Consider the following 23,718-nt stretch of genomic DNA (forward strand, 5'->3'; position numbering starts at 1 on the left):
AAAGATATTATTAACAAAGATATTTTAAGGCAATCGAGGAAATTGCATTTTCGTTGAAATGAAACTCATCGATGAAATGACAAAGTCGGTGAAATGGCCCATTTGTGAACGGCATAGTCTTTTTACAAAGCTCCCATTTTGAATGCATTTAAAGAAATGGCCTTTAAGTTGAACTGAAACTATTCTGTGAAATGGCAAATTCGGTGAAATGACGCATTTGGCAAAAAAATAATACCAGGATTTCCGAATCATACCTTTTTACAAAGTCATTTTGAATGCATTCGAGGAATTGGCCTATTCATCGAACGATAGCTCATTGGCCCATTCTTTAAAACGATCCTTTCGATGAAATCAATAAAAAACTAACTATTCGGTTGCTGAAAACTGAAAGTTTGGTATTTTACCACGCTGAAGATACAATTTGGTGGCCGTTTCACCGAATCGTGTTTTTGTTTGTGGTTACAACTTGAATAATTTGGAATAGAATGACCAACTAGGTCAAATTCTAGCTGGACCTTTTCGGCGAAATGGCTCATCAGGACATATATTTGTTCGACTGACACTCGGAGGTCACTTGGCCGTTTTACCGAATCGTTCTATTGCTTGTGATTGCACCATGGTTTAATCTCAACATCGAGAAAACTGACCAATTACGACAAATATTTAGTGGAACAAACTTTTCGGTGAAATGGCTCATTAGGTCATAGAAATATGGTTACGTTTAGCCGCCGTGTCACCAAATAAGGACATATTTTCCGTGGAATTAGCCTTCGGCGAAATATCTCATCAGGCCATAAAATGGTTGTTAGTTCGATTCGCACTCAGAGAACCAATAAAGCGGCCATTTCACCGAATCGTTGAATAGAATTACACATTTAGGTCAAATTGTGAGTAGAAGAACCTTTTCGGTGAGAAGACCATAGAATTTTTGTTACGTCGATTGTAACTCAGAGAAACAGTCAAACGGCCGTTTCACCGAATCTTGGTTTTTGGTAACGTCATGTTCGGTGGAATTACTTTTTCGGTGAAGTTTCAACGTTTCAACGAATCGTTTTTTTGTTTGTCAATTAGGCCAAATGTTAGATGTAAGGGAGCGTTCTTTTATTACGTAACGCAGGAAGGGGGGAGGGGGGGGGGGTGTCGGAGGCCGTGTTACGCTCCATTAAAAAATTTTAAAATTTGTGTGAAAATTTTGTTACGAGGGGGGAGAGGGGGTCTAAAAATTCATTTTTTGCGTTATGTAATAGAAGAACGCTCCCTAATCAAAACTTCGGCGAAATGGCTCACCAGGCCATAGAACTGTTGTTACGTCGATTCTCACTCATCATACTATAGTTGGTGGCCATCATTTAACTTCAACAAGATTTGAATAGAATGACCAATTAGGTGAAATATTAAGTGAAATTACCTTTTCGACGAAATGGCTCACCAGGCCAGAAAATTGTTGTTAGTTCGGTTCACACTTTAAGGGCCGTTTCACTGAATCGTCTTTTTGTTTGTGGTTTGTGGATTCGATAAGATCCAGAGGAACAATAAAGTGACTGAAGAAAAAAACAATCAGAATAGTTTAAGTTGACATTTTTAAGTTGAATAACCTTTTCGACGAAATGGCTCATTCGGCCATTGAATTGTTGTTAGTTTGATTTAAACTTAGATAAACAATGTTATGGCCGTCGATTATTTCTAATTGTTTGTAGCGATGATTAATCTCAACAATCTCTGTGGAAAATTACCAATTCGTTCAAATGTTGAGAGAAATAACGTTTTCGGTGAAATGGCTCGCCAGGTCAAAGAACTGTTATTAAGTTGGTTCAAGCTAAGGGAAACAATAATGCGGCCGTTTCACCGAATCGTGACTTTATTTGTGGCCTCAAGCATTGAATAGAATGACCAAAAAGGTCAGATTTCCGGTGAAATTACCTTTTCGGTGAAATGGCTCATCAGGTCACAACATTTTCATAAGTTTAATTCACACTTAGGGAAACACTCATACTTAAGTTCGTTGTTAAACCATGATTGAATTTCACCAAGCTTTGAAAGGAATGACCAATTAGGTCAAATATTCAGTTGAAGAATCTTTTCGTCGAAACGTCGTTGCACCACCCTACCACCTTCCACAGTTCTATCAAAGTCAACTTCCAGATATAGATACGGTGAGTTCCAGACACCACACCTTACTACACAGTGTAGGCGCGAGATCCTTCCTCGTAATGAATTCGCATCGTCGGCTTGTAACAATAGTCGGGGAGACTGCCTCCCGGGGGTTCGTTCCGACTGCGTAGCAGTTTTCCTCACACAAAGTTGGAAAACACTTCTGGAGAAAAAGGCGCATAGAAAAAAAAGCCGGTATTCAACGTTCGTGGGAAAAATAACGCGCTGCTTTGACACACACTGGAGGCGCGTACGTTGTGTCGAGAGGACACTACGTTCGAGATACTTTGATGTTCGACGCGTGGAATAACTAGAGCAGAGAGCAACTGAGCTTGATGCGCGGTGGGTTTGAAGTTTTGAGAATATTTTTTTAAATGAGTTTTTTGCAAGTGTTTGAGGTCGGAAATTTAAAAATCATGTTTGAAAATTTTTGAACAAAAATAAGTTCTCAAAATCGTGAACAAGTGTTCATGAAATCATGAACGTTTGTTCACGATTTTGTGAACTAATTTTTGTCATGCACACCGTGCACGCTACAGCTGACGTTACTTCCCCCACCAGATGTCGTCGTCAGCGATAAAACACTGAACGAGAGACAAACAGCCTGAACAGTAGTCAGTAGTGTGTCTGTATTCGCGTCTATTATGCTCTTTGAAGCGTCGCGTTGCAGTCATCATTCAAGTCAGCGCAGACGACGCCATTGACGGCGCGCGCGAAAAAAGCAAGCAAACTCACGTAGTCTCGTACTCCTTCCAGAAGGGGAGGGGGGGCGTCCTTGTACCGTGGAAATTACAACTATTTCTGTGCAAAGTTGTTTCTTTGATGTGTGTGTGTGAGAGTTGGTTACGCCGCCAAGTTGACTTTCAAGCACACAATAGAGTGGTGGTGCTACCACCGTCACGTCACGTCACACGTTTGTAGTTTGGCACTTCCGGGGAAAAGCGAATATTTTTTTTTTGCTCGCTCGGAAACCGTACTTCAAGTTGGAACACAATGGGCGGCAATTTGTGCGGTCACTTGCCTCAATTGTGAGTTTTTCCTTTGAGGCTGTCAGAAGTACTTCTGGTAGTTGGTAACGACCCGGGGCAAGCGGCGCGGAAGCGCGTTTGCAACGGTTTACACGCACTTGGGTTCCAACAAAATAGTCATTCGAATCAGTTGTAAGATAACAAAGATGCCAACGAAAACGTCCTTCTCTTAGCAGTTCAGCTAGGAAGGCACGTCGTCGGAGTCTTAATTCCACCAAGTCGAGCCTTAAACAATCTTCACCGTATCATCCAAGCTTGGAAGGCACCGACGATGAAAAAAAAATCGATGAAAATTGAAATTAAAAAGTGACGCACCGATTGTCCAGACAAATTGAGTTGCATTCACCAATTAATTTAAAATCGTAGGTGTGATTTGCAACAAAAGGGGTAACAACACAACCGCTTTACTGACTGTGTCTGGCTGACAATTTCGACACAAGTATAATTATCCCAATTACTCCCCCGCGCCCGTCATGTCTGTGCGAGTTGATCGAAAAAAAAAATAACAATAAATCGTTCGCAAAATTTAATTGAATCGCGAGGACACGCGCCAACTCCTGATAAAAATAGTGAAAAATAATAATCCTGCGCCCGAAAACGCGCGCGCCCGAGCATCGTTTTAATTAAACCATTATTTTCGGGCTATCGAAAAGTTCGAGTGTCTCATAACTCTTTTTGACGTTCAGGCAGTGCTGAATTCACAGTCACTGGGTGAGGAGGAGGTAGATCGATCCCCGTGGGGGCCAGTTCCGGTCGGTTGACCCGGTTATTTTTTTCGCCTTTGTGCGCGGGGTGTGCGCCGTTTAATATTTGTTTAATTGGCGGAAAAATGCTGCTTTCAAGAATTGTGGAGACCAGCAAATAGGAGGGGGAACGAAAGGGTCAGTTGGGAAAAGTTTGGGTTGTGAGTGCGATGAAAAATTTACAGTAACGAAATTCTGTCTGGGTCGTTGAGTATCAACCGCTTTTAGTTGAAATAAAGAAGGTGGCCTATGGCTTATAATCGATGGAAATCTTCCGAAACGTTAATTGAAACTGATTGCAGGCACATTGGTTGAGTTTCAACTTCATTTCACCTAAGATATAAAGGTATTTGGTATAAATATAAAGAATTAATTAAATTTAACTACTTTTAAGTATAACTTTTGTTAATTGAAGTTTCAAGTTGGCAAAATTGTTTTTAAATGTCCCCAACTAGTCACCTGCAATGCACAGTGGTCCAGATCGCAAAATTAAGTGGAAAATGAATTTTCCGAAAAATTGTGAAGTTTTGGAGCTTTGGTGTCTTGAGAAGAGTTGTTGCAAATGAAAAGAGGCAACACGATTAGGGTGATTTAGAAAATCTAACTTTTCAGGAATATTTTTGGGATTTTTTTTGTCTTCTAGAAAGTTGTTGGGCTTGCCAATTCAAGCAACTTTGTTGGAGACACCAAAATTTATCTCGCAATCTACGCCTTCTACGACCAAATTTATAAAAAGCATCTGAGAAAACCTTCAAAAATCAGTTTTTTGAACGTGGCAATTCAGGGTTAAGTTTTAGAGAAAAGTGATGTTGGCGGCACTTTTAGAGCTCTTTTTTTTATTCTTAACTTATTTTTTTTATTAGGAGGGTAATTCTTCGCCAACTTACACAGCAGTTGCCCCGACCCCTCTTCGATTTGCGTGAAACTTTGTCCTAAGGGGTAACTTTTGTCCCTGATCACGAATCCGAGGTTCGTTTTTTGATATCTCGTGACGGAGGGGCGGTACGACCCCTTCCATTTTTGAACATGCGAAAAAAGAGGTGTTTTTCAATAATTTGCAGCCTGAAACGGTGAAGAGATAGAAATTTGGTGTCATAGGGACTTTTATGTAAAATTAGACGCCCGATTTGATGGCGTACTCAGAATTCCGAAAAAACGTATTTTTTGCAATTCCACTGTGAAACTGTCAACTTTTCCTGTCCTTCTGGAGAAACGAAACGGCCTACTTTTCCCTACCAAAAATAACAGAATGGAAAATTAATACCTTACAATAACAGTGCTGAAAAGTTCTACTTTTCAGCACTGAAATGGGTGCTGAAAAGTTAAAGTTTTCAACACTAGTATCGAAAAGTAACATTTTTCAATATTTTTTGGTTTTGACCGATGAATTTAATAAACACATGAATATTTGACATAAAATTCCATTAAGGAAGCGTTTTTCGGAATTGCAAAAAATGTTGTAAGCAACTTGTTGCAAAACTTGATTTTTTCAGCACTCGTCGTATTTATCCAACTCGGTAAACCTCGTTGGATAAATGTACAACTCGTGCTGAAAAAATCGTCTTTTTGCAACTTGTTGCATAAACTACTATTTCATCTAAAAAATCACTTAAAAAGTTTTAAAAATTCTCCCATTTTCCGTTACTCGACTGTAAAATTTTTTGGAACATGTCATTTTATGGGAAATTTAATGTACTTTTCGAATCTACATTGACCCAGAAGGGTCATTTTTTCATTTAGAACAAAAATTTTCATTTTAAAATTTCGTGTTTTTTCCAACTTTGCAGGGTTATTTTTTAGAGTGTAACAATGTTCTACAAAGTTGTAGAACAGACAATTACAAAAATGTTAATATATAGACATAAGGGGTTTGCTCATAAACATCATGAGTTATCGCGATTTTACGAAAAAAAGTTTTGAAAAAGTTGGTCGTCGTTGGTCATGGCCGTTCATGGTCACCCGCGACAGACACGAACGACGAAACAAAGAGAAACGCAAAAATTAACTTTTTCAAAACTTTTTTTCGTAAAATCGCGATAACTCGTGATGTTTATGAGCAAACCCCTTATGTTTTTATATCAAAATTTTTGTAATTGTCTGCTCTACAACTTTGTAGAACATTGTTACACTCTTAAAAATAACCCTGCAAAGTTAGAAAAAACACGAAATTTTAAAATGAAAAATTTTGTTCTAAATGAAAAAATGACCCTTCTGGGTCAATGTAGATTCGAACAGTACATTAAATTTCCCATAAAATGACATGTTCCAAAAAATTTTACAGTCGAGTAACGGAAAATGGGAGAATTTTTAAAACTTTTTTAGTGTTTTTTTCGATGAAAAATACGTTTTTTCGGAATTCTGAGTACGCCATCAAATCAGGCGTCTAATTTTACATAAAAGTCCCTTTGACACCAAATTTCCATCTCTTCACCGTTTCAGGCTGCATATTATTGAAAAACACCTCTTTTCGCATGTTCTCAAATGAAGGGGGTCGTACCGCCCCTCCGTCTCGAGATATCAAAAAACGGACCTTGGATTCGTGATCAGGGACAAAAGTTACCCCTTAGGACAAAGTTTCACGCAAATCGAAGAGGGGTCGGGGCAACTTTTCCCGATTTCGTGTGAGTTGGTAGAGAATTACCCAGGTCCGTTTAGGTGCTGTGACCAGGTTAGGACCGAGGGACGGTTCAAAATAATTTAGAATACATTTTAAAAAAGATTTTCATTACTTTTAGAGCTCTCCAAATCCAACATTTTCATTAATCATTGGACTTAAGGGTCAAAAGTTACAGAGCAGTTCTCTCAGATTTCGGTCATTCGATTTTTTTGTATTTTTTAATCCGACTGAAACTTTTTTGGTGCCTTCGGTATGCCCAAAGAAGCAATTTTGCATCATTAGTTTGTCCATATAATTTTCCATACAAATTTGGCAGCTGTCCATACAAAAATGATATATGTAAATTCAAAAATCTGTATCTTTTGAAGGAATTTTTGGATCGATTTTTTGTCTTCGGCAAAGTTGTAGGTATGGATAAGGACTACACTGAAAAAAAATGATACACGTTAAAAACATTTTGGCGATTTTTTTTTTTACTTTTTGTCACTAAAACTTGATTTGCTTAAAAACACTATTTTTATTTTTTTAATTTTTTGATATGTTCTAGGGGACATCAAATGCCAACTTTTCAGAAATTTCCAGGTTGTGCAAAAAATCTTCGACCGAGTTATGAATTTTTTAATCAATACTATTTTTTTTCAAAAAATCAATATATTGGTCGCAAAAATTTTTCAACTTCATTTTTCGATGTAAAATCAAATTTGCAATCAAAAAGTACTTCAGTGAAATTTTGATAAAGTGCACCGTTTTCAAGTTAAAGCCATTTTTAGGTAACTTTTTTGAAAATAGTCGCAGTTTTTCATTTTTTAAATTAGTGCACATGTTTGCCCACTTCTGGAAAAAATATTTTTGGAAAGCTGAAAAAATTCTCTATATTTTGCTTTAAACCAAGAATAACATTTCAAAAGGGCGTAATATTGAATGTTTGGCCCTTTTAAAATGTTAGTCTTGGTTTAAAAATTTTGAAAACATTTTTTTCGAAAAGATCGGAAAATTTCACGAATGTTTCATATTTTAACATTGTAAATCGGACCATTAGTTGCTGAGATATCGACATTAGAAAATGGTGGGTTGTTTGGGTGAGACTTAGAAAACATCAATTTTCCTGTTTTTAAACACTTGCATGGCAATATCTCAGCAACTAAGGGTCGTATCAACAAAGTTTAAAAAAGCAAAATATAGAGAATTTTCTCAGCTTTTCAAAAATATTTTTTTCAGAAGTGGGCAAACATGTGCACTAATTTAAAAAAATGAAAAACTGCGACTATTTTCAAAAAAGTTACCTAAAAATGGCTTTAACTTGAAAACGGTGCACTTTATCAAAATTTCACTGAAGTACTTTTTGATTGCAAATTTGATTTTACATCGAAAAATGAAGTTGAAAAATTTTTGCAACCAATATTTCGATTTTTTGAAAAAATCAATATTGATTCAAAAATTCATAACTCGGTCAAAGATTTTTTGCACAATCTGGAAATTTCTGAAAAGTTGGCATTTGATGTCCTCTAAAACATATCAAAAAATAAAAAAAATAAAAATAGTGTTTTTTTGCAAATCAAGTTTTAGTGACAAAAAGTTAAATAAAAAATCACCAAAATTTTTTTTACCGTGTATCATTTTTTTCCAGTGTAGTCCGTACCCATACCTACAACTTTGCCGAAGACACCAAATCGATCAAAAAATTCCTTCAAAAGATACAGATTTTTGAATTTTCACATATCATTTTTGTATGGACAGCTGCCAAATTTGTATGGAAAGTTATATGGACAAACTAATGATGCAAAATGGCTTCTTTCAGCATACCGAAGGCACCAAAATAGTTTCAGTTGGATTAAAAAATACAAAAAAAGAAACAATTTGGAGGCTAGTGAATGATTTGATTCGCTTTTTGTGAAAAAAGCCAAAGATGTAAAAAAGTCTCACCAAAAATGCTATATGGTATGTCTCTCTTAAAAATTAAAACAAAAATCATTTGATGGAACCGCATTTTTGCAAAATGATCTCATCATCAAAATTTCCATAAGCTGAACGCAACCTCCTGACAATTTTACTTAGAAGCCTCCATATTCAAGAATAATTATTTATGTGCGCTTTAGGTGCACACTCGGATCGTGAATTTGAATTCACAAAGCCATGAATACTTTTCATGAAATCATGAATTTGATTCACGAAACTATGAGACTCAAAACTACGATTATCAGCCAATTCAAGAATTTGAAATTCATGAAATCATGAATTTTAGAGATCATGTGCCGATATGCGGAATGTTGAAGAGCCAAAACAACATTCTATTACAACTTTTACATAGCGTTTTCAACTGAAATGAAGTGATTCATAGCTGAATAAGATTTGCAAAATAATTTGATATTAATCAAATAATAATTGTGTAAATCGGCAAATTGGACGGAAATAGGACCGAATCCTTGATCGGCCCAACACATGAAAATTTCTTCTATTAAACAAAAGTTTGTTTTCCTTCAAGTTGGAATCTTTTTTAAAATTTGATTATGTTTCCCCCTTTATTTTTACGCAAAATCCGACTTTCCAAGTGTTAAATTCTTCTCCTCTTTTGCTACGCCGCCGCCAGTCCAAAACTTCCCAAGCAACATGGTCGGTCGGTTCAGTCGGCCACCACAAACTTCAAAGTTCAACACTTTTGCAAAAGGGTCAATTGAAGAGCCGTCGCCGCCGCTTCAGTGATTGAAAAGTGAGGGCACTTGAGCTAATCAAAGTGTTGCGCTTACATTAGAGGGGAAGAATTTTTGTTGTTCATGCAAACCAAAAATATACCGTAGTTAGTTGAGTTTGGGTTCGGAGCAGTACGTAAATCATTCGTCATAAGGCAACATTAGAGAGCGAGAGGCAGCAGCATAAACAGCGGCACTCGTTTACATAATTCATAAATTTATTATAATGGCACTTTTATTTGGAGCACGTTTTGCCGCCACAACAAAGCGAATCAACCTTTGGAGAGAGTGGGTTAGCGGGTAGTGACGGCTGTGTGCCAGACTGTGACTGGTGGTAAAGAGGGAAAAGCGGAAGTTGGAAATGGTGCCGAATGTCATTAAATCATGATGAGAAAATAATTCTACGTGACGTGAATTGTGATTTTTTTTGTGTCGGAATTTGTAGAAAAATGTAATGGCAACTGATTCCCAAAGTTTATTCTGATTTTTTACTCAAAATTACGACATCTGTAATGCGCTTTGAAAAGTCTGTCGCGCATCAAGTGCGCAAACTGCGATGACAACCACACAGTAAACAACCGCGTGTGTGCGGTACGGGAGATTGTCAGTTTTGTTAAAAAAATTAAAATTTCTACGATAATTTTCAAAATGTTTCGCTTCATCGACATTTTAGTTAATGGAATTGCTAGCCAGTGTAACAACGTTTCAATCACCCAATGGAAATCCATTTTCTCTTTAAAACACCATTCCAGCTAACTCCATCCAATCGGAAAGACCAATCCAATCTTCCGAGTGCCCAAACCATGAATGACCGAGGCCAGGTGTGTGGCAGGTACCTCAAAAAAAGCACCCCAAAAAGTCAAAATAATTTGAGGTTGTATTTGAGCACTCTTCAAATAGCTGCCCATTTACCTCCCTTGCTTCCCTTCCTACGATTTTTGTAAAACCTTCAATTATCCCCGCCCGATGGGTGCGATCTTAATCGGAAGGCCCAAATTACAGGACAGGTTGGTTTGTCGGGCCTCGGTAGCCAAACCTTTAGCTAGCTTGTGGTCTCTCTCGGTCTCTAGCATCCATCAACAGATGATTACCGATACGGTAGTTTCGGTTGGGTCGTAATGATTGTGGTGAAGTCGTCGTCAAAGGCTTACCTGCAAATGGAGAGAAAGAAAAGGGAAAGGAGTTAGAGTTTTGTGGACGCTAGAACTATGAGGTTTGACGGAAAGAAATTAACTGACGGATTTATTTAAAATGGATCCTAAACATTTAAAGTCAGGATTTTTTTTTTAAATTTTAATCGTCGACTTTTAATTCTAATATCCAACACTAAGGCCCATTGCTCTTATGACCTAGGTTTTTCACTCTAACGTCCCTAATGTTCAACACTAGGGCGCATTACCCTAATGTCCAAGAATGGAATCCTTTACAATAATGTCAAACACTACGGCTGTTTAGTAATAACACTGGAGCTCTTTGCTCTTATGACCCACCCCTAGGTCCTTCACTCTAATGTCCTACATTCGGACCCTGCCCCATATATCAAAAACCAGAGCCGTTTACCCTCTGTCATGATGTCTAACACTGGAGCCCTCCTTAGTTCCAACACCAGGTTTCTTTACTCTAATGACCAACAACAATAACAAAATTTTTTAGCTCAATGTCCAACACTTTGACCTTTTGACCTAATGTCCAATTCTGTGGTCCTTTACCATTATTTCCAACTGTGCAACTCCGCGACCTTAGTGCGAACATCAAGGCACTTTACTCTAACTTTCAAAACCTCTACCTTAATGTCCAACGTTCGGACTCTTTGTCCTAATGTCCAAAACTAAAGCTTTTTAGCCTTTTTTCCGTGTCATTCCCAACAAACCCTAAACTGGGTGGCACCGAAACGGTACCGCCAACCAAAGTCCGGAATCAACCTTTTAATAACATTATTGTGCGTTATCTGAAATATTGCGACTTTCAACGACCTACCGCGCGCGGCCGGGACATTCCGGGATAAGCACACACTCAACTCCCAGATTCTCCGCCCGGCGGCGAGGAATTAAGATAACACCGCAATCTCGGAAACGACCGCGACGTGACGCCACCAGGTGACTCAGATCGTACAAAAAAAAACCGGTTCCGCCCAAGAGGTAGTAATTTGATGACCAATGAACCGTTATCACACAACGACTCCGCGGGGTGGGGATGAAGTTGTGAGCGTACGATTGTCATTCGATTTGGACGGGCGGGGGTTCTTGTTTTTATTGCGGTTTGGTGCGTTGCACGCCGGGGCAATCGGAATTGTAGGTTATTGATGCACTTGGTTGAGGTCTGCCTCGGGTGGTGCAATCGGTGAGATCAAAAGGGACAACAACCTGGGAATTGATGGATTGGTTTTTGGGGGGAAAAGGTTGCCAAAAGCTCCAGTTAATTGAGTTGTTCGATTTCAGTCGCAAATTCAGTTCAGTTGCAGTCACAATTTCAGTCTCAGTTTATGTCCCAGTTTCATTCTCAGTTTCAGTTTAATTCTCAATTTTAGTCTCAGATTCAGTTTCAGTCCCAATTTTATTTTCAGTCTCTGTTTCTGTTTCTGTCCCAGTTTTAGTCCTAGTTTCAGTTTCAGTGCCAGTCTTAATTTCAGTCTTAGTTTCTATCTCAGTGTCTGTCCCAGTTTCTGTCCCAGTTTCTGTCCCAGTTTCAGTCTAAGTTTTTGTCTCAGTCATAGTCTCAGGTTCAGTCCCAATTTTTGTTTCAGTCTCAGTCTCTGTCCCAGTTTCTGTCTCAGTTTCTGTCCCAGTTTCTGCCCCAGTTTCTGTCCCAGTTTCTGTCCCAGTTTCTGTCCCAGTTTCTGTCCCAGTTTCAGTCTAAGATTTTGTCTCAGTTTTAGTCTCAGTTTCAGTCCCAATTTTAGTTTCAGTCTCAATCTCTGTTCCAGTTTCTGTCTTAGTTTTAGTCCCAGTTTCAGTCTCAGTTTAAGTATCAGTTTCCATTCCAGTTTTAGTCTCTGTCTCAGTATCTGTCACAATTTCTGTCTCAGTTTCTGTCTCAGTTGAGACAATCCAGTTTCAGTATAAATTTCAGTCTTAGTTTCTGTCTCAGTTCCCAGTTTCAGTCTTAGTTTCTGTCTCAGTTTCTATCCCAGTTTTAGTCAATTTTTTTGCTAAGTTTCAGCTTTAGTCTCAATTTAAGTTTCAGTTTCAGTCTCTGTCCTAGTTTCTGTTTCAGTTTTAGTCTTAGTTTCAGTCTCAGTTTCATTACACTACTCGACAAAACAAAACTTGTGTCACGCGATTCACGATATCTCATCGGTTCCTCAGAGAAAATGCTTCCCCGAATCCGATGCAATCGACAGAATTTGATTTTATGTCCACGCGAACAGATGCGAATGTGGTAAATTTTTTAACATAAAAAATCGAACAATTAAAAAAAAAACCATGCGTCTCCTCCCAATTATATAAGCCATCTACAAGAATATGGAAGCGCCTGGTGCATAGCCATTTCCTTTAAGCACAACGGAAACAACCAATACAAATGTATAAAAAAGTTATCAAGTTCTCGGGGGGTCCACAGCTAGCATTTTTTGTACGACTATAAAAAATAAATATTAAAAGTTTAAAATTAATTTATTAAAAAAACATATTTTTTGATTTATTGTTTACTAAAATTTTATGTATCTCAAAGGTCTATGGGTACTTCGGGATGTCCATGGTCATCCAAGGACTGCCTGGAGTTAAGATCTACGAGTCTACCACCGTAACAAGCAAGAGGTCGTCGGATTTTGACCCCGGATCGTGTGCGTATAGCATCAGTGCATATGGTAGACTACTGTATGAATGTGTAGGGATGTTCATGGTCATCCGAGGACTCCCTGGAGTTAAGATCTACGAGTCTACCGCCGTAACAAGCAAGAGGTCGTCGGATTTTGACCCCGGATCATGTGCGTATAGCATCAGTGCATATGGTAGACTACTATATGAATGTGTTGGGATGTCCATGGTCATCCAAGGACTGCCTGGATGTCCATGGTCATCCAAGGACTGCCTGGAGTTAAGATCTACGAGTCTACCGCCGTAACAAGTAAGAGGTCGTCGGATTTTGACCCCGGATCATGTGCGTATAGCATCAGTGCATATGATAGACTACTATATGAATGTGTTGGGATGTCCATGGTCATCCGAGGACTCCCTGGTGTTAAGATCTACGAGTCTACCACCGTAACAAGCAAGAGGTCGTCGGATTTTGACCCCGAATCTTGTGGGTATAGCATCAGTGCATATGGTAGACTACTGTATGAATGTGTTGGGATGTTCATGGTCATCCGAGGACTCCCTGGAGTTAAGATCTACGAGTCTACCGCCGTAACAAGCAAGAGGTCGTCGGATTTTGACCCCGAATCTTGTGGGTATAGCATCAGTGCATATGGTAGACTACTGTATGAATGTGTTGGGATGTTCATGGTCATCCGAGGACTCCCTGGAGTTAAGATCTACGAGTCTACCGCCGTAACAAGCAAGAGGTCGTCGGATTTTGACCCCGGATCATGTGCGTATAGCATCAGTGCATATGGTAGACTACTATATGAATGTGTTGGGATGTCCATGGTCATCCAAGGACTCCCTGGAGTTAAGATCTACGAGTCTACCGCCGTAACAAGCAAGAGGTCGTCGGATTTTGACCCCGAATCTTGTGGGTATAGCATCAGTGCATATGGTAGACTACTGTATGAATGTGTTGGGATGTTCATGGCCATCCGAGGACTCCCTGGAGTTAAGATCTACGAGTCTACCGCCGTAACAAGCAAGAGGTCGTCGGATTTTGACCCCGGATCATGTGCGTATAGCATCAGTGCATATGGTAGACTACTATATGAATGTGTTGGGATGTTCATGGTCATCCAAGGACTCCCTGGAGTTAAGATCTACGAGTCTTGTTACGGTCATACAGTAGTCTACCATATGCACTACTGCTATACACACAAGATTCGGGGTCAAAATCCGACGACCTCTTGCCTGTTACGGCGGTAGACTCGTAGATCTTAACTCCAGGGAGTCCTCGGATGACCATGAACATCCCAACACATTCATATAGTAGTCTACCATATGCACTGATGCTATACGCACATGATCCAGGGTCAAAATCCGACGACCTCTTGCTTGTTACGGCGGTAGACTCGTAGATCATAACTCCAGGGAAACCTTGGATGATCATGGACATCCCAAAACATTCATACAGTAGTCTACCATATGCACTGATGCTATACCCACAAGATTCGGGGTCAAAATCCGACGACCTCTTGCTTGTTACGGTGGTAGAATCGTAGATCTTAACTCCAGGGAGTCCTCGGATGACCAAGAACATCCCAACACATTCATATAGTAGTCTACCATATGCACTGATGCTATACGCACATGATCCGGGGTCAAAATTCGACGACCTCTTGCTTGTTACGGCGGTAGACTCGTAGATCTTAACTCCAGGTAGTCCTCGGATGACCATGAACATCCCTACACATTCATACAGTAGTCTACCATATGCACTGATGCTATACGCACACGATCCGGGGTCAAAATCCGACGACCTCTTGCTTGTTACGGTGGTAGACTCGTAGATCTTAACTCCAGGCAGTCCTTGGATGACCATGGACATCCCGAAGTACCCATAGACCTTTGAGATACATAAAATTTTAGTAAACAATAAATCAAAAAATATGTTTTTTTAATAAATTAATTTTAAACTTTTAATATTTATTTTTTATAATCGTACAAAAAATGCTAGCTGTGGACCCCCCGAGAACTTGACAACTTTTTTATACATTTGTATTGGTTGTTTCCGTTGTGCTTAAAGGAAATGGCTATGCACCAGGCGCTTCCATATTCTTGTAGATGGCTCATATAATTGGGAGGAGACGCATGGTTTTTTTTTAAATTGTTCGATTTTTTATGTTAAAAAATTTACCACATTCGCATCAGTTCGCGTGGACATAAAATCAAATTCTGTCGATTGCATCGGATTCGGGGAAGCATTTTCTCTGAGGAACCGATGAGATATCGTGAATCGCGTGACACAAGTTTTGTTTTGTCGAGTAGTGTTATCAATTTCCATTCCAGTTTTAGTCTCTGTCTCAGTCTCTGTCACAATTTCTGTCTCAGATTCTGTCTCAGTTACTGTCTCAGTTCCAGTCTCAGTTCCAGTAGTTTCAGTTTTAGTTTCTGTCTCAGTTTTAGTCTCAGTTTCAGTCTTAGTTTCTGTCTCAGTTTCTGTTTCAGTTTCTATCTCAGTTTCAGTCTCAGTTCCAGTCTCAGATTCAGTTTCAGTCCCAATTTTAGTTTCAGTCTTAGTCTCTGTCTCAGTCTCTGTCCCAGTTTCTGTCTCAGTTTCTGTCCCAGTTTCAGTCTCAGTTTTTGCCCAATTTCAGTCTCAGTTTCAGTCCCAATTTCATTTTCAGTCTCAGTCTCTGTCCCAGTATCGGTCACAATTTCTGTCTCAGATTCTGTCTCAGATTCTTTCTCAGTTACTGTCTCAGTTCCAGTCTCAGTTCCAGTAGTTTCAGTTTTAGTTTCTGTCTCAGTTTTAGTCTCAGTTTCAGTCTCAGTTTCATTATCAATTTCCATTCCAGTTTTAGTTTCTGTCTCTGTCTCAGTATCGGTCACAATTTCTGTCTCAGATTCTGTCTCAGTTACAGTCTCAGTTCCAGTAGTTTCAGTTTTAGTTTCTGTCTCAGTTTATGTCCCAGTTTCAGTCTTAGTTTCTGTCTCAGTTTCTGTCTCAGTTTCTATCTCAGTTTCAGTCTCAGTTCCAGTCTCAGATTCAGTTTCAGTCCCAATTTTAGTTTCAGTCTCAGTCTCTGTCTCAGTCTCTGTCCCAGTTTCTGTATCAGTTTCTGTCTCAGTTTCCATTCCAGTTTTAGTCTCTGTCTCAGTACCTGTCTCAATTTCTGTCTCAATTTCTGTCTCAGCTTTTGTCTCAGTTTAAGTCTCTGTCTCAGTGTCTGTCCCAGTTTCAGTCTCAGTGTTTGTATCAGTTTCAGTACCAGTTTCAATCTCAGTTTCTGTCTCAATTTCAGTCTTAGTTTCTGTCTCAGATTCAGTTTCCGTTTATGTCTCGTTTTCTTTCTTTTTTTTCGTTTTTAGTTTCAGTACAGTTCAGTAGTTCATGCAACAATAAGCCACAAGACATCCTCATCCCAGTTTCCTAACCAAAACTACTTTCAAAATCATTGCAACTACTTCTTATTCCAATGAATACATAATCAGCCAAAAAGAAGCCGTTCAGTTACCGTTTCAAAAGGAGAACACTACCTTCAAAGCAATTTCACCAAATCCCAACGTCCTCCTCTCCGATATCCCTGCCGTACTAAAAATTGAAATGTCATTTCCAGCTAATTGAGTTCAACCGTTTCTTCGTTGTCGTCGAGACTTTTGTTTCTCGTTCAGCGCAAGAAAAAAAAGTAAGAAAGTATCACCTAATAGAACCACTTCCCAGCCCGAGCAAAAGTCGAACAACTTCTTAAAAAGGCAACAGGAAATTGAGCAAAGAACAGAAGCCAAAAAACGAGGTTATCAAAGTCCGGAGCGCACTCCTAATTAAGTTTCTCTACGAAGCAGCGACCACCACTATCTTGAGCGCGGCGTCTTCTGGTGGAAGCCGCGCGCCAGGCCTTATCGGAAAGGGCCCTAGGAGACGGCCACACCGCCAGGTAGGACCACCAGCTGCAGCCTTCCAAAAAAACGGGGTTGCCAAGGCAGCAGCGGCTTGTCATCTGCGGCAAGTTCAGATTAAAAAAGTTTTTTGCCCCCTTTTCTGGACCCGACAGTTGCAACCGAGTTTTATTTTTTCATTTTTTCTGTTGTTTTAAATTTTTCTTCTTTTTTCTTGGGGAGACGGGCATGAAAAGTTAAGGTCGAGATAACGAAGGTATACAGTTGCTGGGTCCGAGCTTGTAATGGGGTTTTATTTCCATTTTTATCAGCGAAATAAAACGGGGAATGCTGGCCACGGCGAAGGGATGCTGTCTTGGTAGAAAGTGTGTGGGTTGCTGGGAAAGAAAGAACTTCAAAACTGGAACCTCTTGAATCAGAGAAAAAATGTCGTCAGATTTTTGCTGCCATCAGAAAGTAGTGTAACTGCAAATTAATTTAATAAAATGTTCATATAAGTCCACCCAGTTTTGTTTGCAAAGATTGTCGACCTTTATAAGGAATCTTTTAATTCAGTTCCTCTCAGATTCCAAAATATCTATTTAGTTTTCTTCCAGTTAGTTTTCTTTCAGTTAGTTTTCCTTCAATTAGAATAACTCGCCTTCACACAAAGCCGTCGTTTCTGGTTTGCACCGGATGCAAAGCAAGATCGCCCCAGCAGCTGGACACCGAGTTGCGGCTGAGGACAAAACGCAAAGGCCAGCAGAGCCAACCAAGACCCCTACACAATCCCCCTTCCCTTCCCACGCCTTGTCTTTAACATCAATCCCTTCCCTACTTACCCCGAGTAGGCCGCGGGTAATCGGCTCCCCTCCCACTAACATTTACACACAAGATCCTCTGTAATTATTAAGTCAAATGTAATTACAAAAGCCGACTCGGTCCTAACCAGGTCCCAGTACCGAAAAGGACCTAATAAAAATAATTTTATGAAAAAAAAAAAAAAAGGAATCTTTTAAGAGTTTATGCAACAAGTTGCAAAATGACGTTTTTTTTCTGCACGAGCCGAGATTCTTCCAAAAAAAAAGTTTAACTTTCCGTTTGATTTTCGCCCTAAAGACGATAGTGACGTCCACTCATTCACGTTCTTTCGAAAGGCCATTCGTACCACGCATTTCTCGAGATAATGTTTCAATTTAGACCCGGCCTTTCGGAGCACAAACTTTTCTCATTTCTTCAATTTTCTTCTAGTTGTTTCAAGATGTCAAGATGACCGGCTGCAAGACCACTTTATTAATTGAATCGTATTTTCTTCGAGTAACCAGGTCACGTCCCGATGGTAGTAAATTCGAATTAACACCCACGATCTTCCTGTGGACCCGCAGCAACTTGGAACGCAATTACACCCCCTTAATAAATGACCCGTATTGGGTATTGCGTGCTTCCTCCGCGTGTATATCACGGGATTGAATCAGATTGACACGTGCTGTCACTTCTTGTCCCCTCTAAAAAAAAAAAAAAAAAAGTTCCCGTCTATAGACCTTATTTATGAGATCGGAAGGTCGATAGCGAGTGTGAGTGTGTTTTGTATAACCTTTCCTTTTTTTCATTCCTGAATGGATCCTCGATATCTCATCGACGGATATTGTTGCGAAGCCGGTTTACCTGGAAGGTGGTGGTTTTGGGACGAGAAACCACCAAACAGAGCGAGCGCTTTTGCGATAATTCATGATATACTAAACGGGTAACGAAAATGTCCTTTTTGTGTTGAAGGAAGTTACCAATTAACTACACGGAAAAAAATGCGTTCCGGAAATCGTGAACAAGCGTTCATGAAACTGGGAACTACGAACAAAGTGTTTAAATTGTATGGTACGTTTTTGAAAACCGTAGGTACCATGAAATTTGAACACTTTGTTCGTGATTCTAAATTTCATGAACGGAACGGAAGTACAGATTAATTTGAAAAGTGATTCCGTAGAATTTCATAAACTTGCTTACGCTTAAAAGCCACGCAATAATGTCTAGACTGTTTATGTTTCATTAACTAGTTAAAGCGCAGTCAGTTTTATACCGATTTGAGAACTTTGAGTTCTCAATTGAGCTTGAAAAGGGTTTGTAGAGTAAATATCTGGTTGGCTACATGATTTCTGTTATTTTTTTACCTCGTTTTCAGACGGGAATTTTGAGATAAATTCACCTAAAATATGATTTTCAAGAAAAAAATATTTTGACAAAGAACTTTGTCTTAAAGCTGCGGTGTCAATGCAAAAATTTTCGAAAATGTAGCGTTACCGTCGCATGCCCTCGGGGTAAATAGGGTAGAGTAGTCATCAATGAGACACGGGGAACAATGATAAAATGGCTCTCACAAGTCATAGTTTCAACCAATCAGGCTCATATTTGGAGGAAAGGTGTGTCTACTGGATACACGTCTGCCATATTAGTGGCTTTGGTTATGGACGCTCCCTTGAAAAGTAATTCATAAATGTTTGATTCTGGGGTGTAAAAGTAAATTATGGACAAAAAATACTTGTTCGCTCGTAGGCTGCCATTCACACCAAAACTAATATTTCTTCAAATTTCTTTCGACGTTCCATAGGGATTGAGTTGGGCTACAATGTCCTTTCATTAGGTTTGGCCAAAATTTAGAATATACCCAGAATCCAGGGCTGTCTCATTGTTCCCCACTCATTTCAGCCCATGGGTAACAATGAGACACTTCGATTTTTCGAAATCTATGGAAATCTTTCAAAACATGAATTGAAAGTGATTTTTGGCATATTTATAGAGTTTTAACTTCATTTAACCAAAAATATAAAGTTATTTGGTATAAATATAGGGATTTTACAAAATTTAAATACTTTTTAGTATACCTGTTGTTACTTGAAGTTTCAAGTTGGCAAAATTGCTTTTAAAATGTTCAAGGCAAGTCACCTGCAATGGAACAATACCAAAACATGATATTTTACAAGAAAAGTATTGATTTTTGTAGAGTGTCTCATTGTTCCCCACCTGTCTCACTGTTCCTGCCAAGTGCGTCTACAATGAGACAGTTGAATAACTCTGGCTGTAGATGTCGGATCGGTCTCATGTTTTGGTCAATGTTAGAACACATTAAAAGAAAGATAATGCAGCAAAAAGCTCATTAAAACATGCTGGTGAAAAAAATAGAAAAATCGTTGAAAATTGAAAACCAAAAGTGTCTCATTGATGACTACCCTACCCTACTGTTTCTGTTGCATGGAAGCTGCAACATGCCGTGCCAACTATTTAAGCTAACAGATAGCCTCTGGAGGATTTAGCGTCCATCAGACTTTTATCAAAGACGGACCTTACGTTTGTGCACGAACTTGAGAGGAGGACGAAGAAGTTATTGACGATTGCCAGGACGGTCACCGGAATACCAAAATGATTCGGGGCAATGGGGTTGGGACCAAAATGGTAGGATATTGGCCACACGCGGAGTGGCCATGGCCCTGGGGAAGGTTCTTCTGGGGACATTTTTCGAACCATACGATTTGGGGCAATATGGTTTTTGAGACTGGACATGAAATTTGCCATTTCGATAGTGGTTGTAAGGTCTATGATTTCCGGATGCCGTTTTTTTTTGGGGAAGGGGGGGGGGGGTTGAAATATCATTTGAAATATCATTCGAAATATCACGTAACATATCATTTGAAAAATCATTTGAATTATTATTTCAATTTTCATTTGAAATATCATTTAAAATATCATTTGAAACGTCATTTGAATTTTCATTTAAAATATCATTTGAAATATCTTTTGAAATATCATTTGAAATTGCATTTAAAATCTCATTTGAAATATTATTTGAAATCTCATTTGCAATTTTTATTTTAAATTTCGTGTATCATTTTACAATCCGTTGGTAAATGTTCTAGGTGTACAAAAGTCAGAATCATCGCTTTGTTCGAGTCAGACAGCTCGCATTATCATACCAGGGACATTTTCCGAACCATACTTCTTTTGGCAATAATTTTTTTTTTTTTTGAATTTATTTCCACAGATGTGTCAATGATTAAAAACATTAAATAAGAATTATTTATTCAGGATTAAATAAATTGGCAAAGAATTAAAAAAATAAATAAAAATAAAATGATTTTTAAGAGTTTTGAACAAAGTTCTTTGTCATATTGGTCATGTAGAACATAACCACCTGCACCTTTTTTGTTCACAAATTTGCCTATGAAACAGATAAGACCTCTAGTTGTTAAAATACAACCTCAAAAAGAAAAAGAAAAAAAAATCTAAAGTTTATTTTAGTTTTTTTTAGTTGTTTAGAACAGCGACTGAAAGGCTAAAACACGGGTGAAGATCAATTAACAGCTTAACTGCATGAAAAAAATTATAAAACTGCAAGAAAATGTTATTTTTTTCTTGTTTTATAAGCTCCAATAGTACAATTAATCAAAAAATAATGTCATTTAAATTTTTATCAAGATAATTAGACAGTGAGTAGTGGAACAGCATCTAATTCCGTCGTACCTCTTATGTTGGCAGGTCAGCACTTTGACGTTCAATTACAACTCATTGAAGGCGATTTCAACTGAAATAGAGTGATAAATAGCTCAATAAATAGTGAGCAAGCAAGTTACTTTTAAAAGTTTTGCAAAATTAGTTGTTTAAATAGAAAAAAAAATAGCAAATTGGATGGAGTTAGGAGCGAGTGCTTAACCTGCGAAATCTACGAGAATTTCCCTTAAAATGGATCCATACTCCACAATCATACAAATTATTTTCATGCCTCTGTGACCAGTAAAAGAGAGCGTGGTTTGATACAAAAAGTTGGAAAAAAAAATGCAGAAATTATGTTTTCCATGACAAATAACTTTAAAAAAAAAAGTCATAATGGTTTCAGTTCTTGGACAAAATGGCAAAGCAAAAATCAAACTTCTCTTGTTTGTTTTACTTCAAACAACTCAATGTTTTCAAATATTTGGAATTAACATCATGTCACAATCAGTCTTACATGTTTTGATATCTAACCTTCTAACACCCATTGTTACACCAGTGCTCCATTTTTCTTTTACTACTTATTGTAATTTCTTGTTTAACGAATTGAAATAATTCTTCTTGCTCAAAACTATTTTAAAAATGTCAAGAAACCAATTTGATTTTCAACTCATTAGATCATGGTAAACAAAAGCGTAAAAGTTCTCAATTTAATATATTTTTTATGAAATAACTCCAAATATTCTTGAAAAAGCTTACTTAATTTTTCCGTAGCTTCAAAAATAAATATTATCAGATATCAAAGTGTCTGATAATCTGATTAATTGTATATGAGCTATAAAATAATTGTAATTGAACAAAATCATCTTCATTTATTTTTCTCTGAGCATCTAAAAAAATGGTTCCAATAAGTATAGAAAATGTGTACTTTTGCTTAAATTTCGGAAATTCTCGGGAAATTTACAAATTTCCCGGGAAACGGGAAATATATTTTTCCGGGAAATCCCGGGATTTTTTTTCCCGGGACGGGAAATTGGACGCTCTATTGCTTAGATACAGTAAAACGTGATTTTGAAGGTTTTTTCCGCAAAATGAGGTTAGAAATTAAATACGTACGGAATGGTATGGAATCATTCTGACCGTGGTAGAGAAGTGTTCAAAGTACTGCTAGGAGATGTTTTCACAAAATCTTGAAAAGTTTAAAAGGTATGTTAACGATAGTTAAAAAAGTGTTGATGAATAACATTATTTTAATATTCTCACAGTGTCATGATTTTCTCATTGAACATGATTTCAAATAAAAAAACGGAATGCATTTTCGGATTCTTTGGACAATTTTAATAGAAAAGGTAAATAAAGTTTGTAAATAATAAATATAATGTGTTTTTGAAACATAATTCAAAAAAATCTTCAAATTTATAGGCATTTTCAGCAGAACCAATTTCATATAAATGTGAAAATTTTTGATTCGTGCTTCGAATTCACTTTAAAATGCAATATAAATTGATATTTGTATAAGGGTAATTCACCGCCAACTCACACAGCAGTTGCCCCGACCCCTCTCCGATTTGCGTGAAACTTTGTCCTAAGGGGTAACTTTTGTCCCTGCTCACGAATCCGAGGTCCGTTTTTTGATGTCTCGTGGCGGAGGGGCGGTACGGCCCCTTTTATTTTTAAAGATGCGAAAAAAGAGGTGTTTTTCAATAATTTGCATCCTGAAACGGTGATGAGATAGAAATTTGGTGGCAAAGGGACTTTTATGTAAAATTAGACGCCCGATTTGATGGCGTACTCAGAATTCTGAAAAAACGTATTTTTCATCGAAAAAAAACACATAAAAAAGTTTTTATGACTCTGCCATTTTCGGTTACAAGACTGTAAAATTTTTTGGGACACGTCATTTTATGGGAAATTTAATGTACTGTTCGAATCTACATTGACCCAGAAGGGTAATTTTTTCAATTAGAATTTTTTTTTAAATTTCGTGTTTTGTGTAACTTTGCAGGGTTATTTTTTAAAGTGACTCAATGTTCTACAAAGTTGCAGAGCAGACAATTACAAAAATGTTGATATATAAACATAAGGAGTTTGCTAATAAACATCACGAGTTATCGCGATTTTACGAAAAAAAAGTTTTGAAAAAGTTGGTCGTCGTTTATCATGGCCATTCCATAACATTCCATAGGTCGCCTTCCTAAGGTGTCGTGATAAGGTCCAGTTTGTGACGATACACTACCTTCCCTTTACTAAGCAATCGAATCCAGAAGGGAAAAGATCACCAGTAGTGTTGGTCCGAGCCGGGATTTGAACCCCGATCTACCGCTTACTAGGCGGAAGCGTTACCACTAGGCTACGTGGCTCGGTCCAAACAAGCTCATTACAGTCAGAGAT

General features: G+C 38.2%; 1 protein-coding gene across 5 annotated transcripts in view; it reads right to left on the reverse strand.

The window, feature by feature from the left end:
- Nucleotides 1-23,718, reverse strand: part of LOC120422308 (sterile alpha motif domain-containing protein 5) — a 426,502-nt gene that overhangs the window by 295,602 nt on the left and 107,182 nt on the right. Inside the window, exon 3 of one of the 5 annotated variants that reach the window (XM_052708213.1) lies at nt 10,139-10,377. The exons of the other annotated variants lie outside the window; for them this stretch is intronic. Coding sequence (XP_052564173.1) covers nt 10,366-10,377 — 12 coding nt within the window. The 3' untranslated portion in view covers nt 10,139-10,365. Of the gene's footprint in view, nt 1-10,138; nt 10,378-23,718 lie in introns of those variants that run through there. 5 annotated transcript variants of the gene reach the window in all.

This window comes from Culex pipiens, chromosome 1 (assembly GCF_016801865.2).
Source record: "Culex pipiens pallens isolate TS chromosome 1, TS_CPP_V2, whole genome shotgun sequence".
NCBI classification, from domain to species: domain Eukaryota; kingdom Metazoa; phylum Arthropoda; class Insecta; order Diptera; family Culicidae; genus Culex; species Culex pipiens.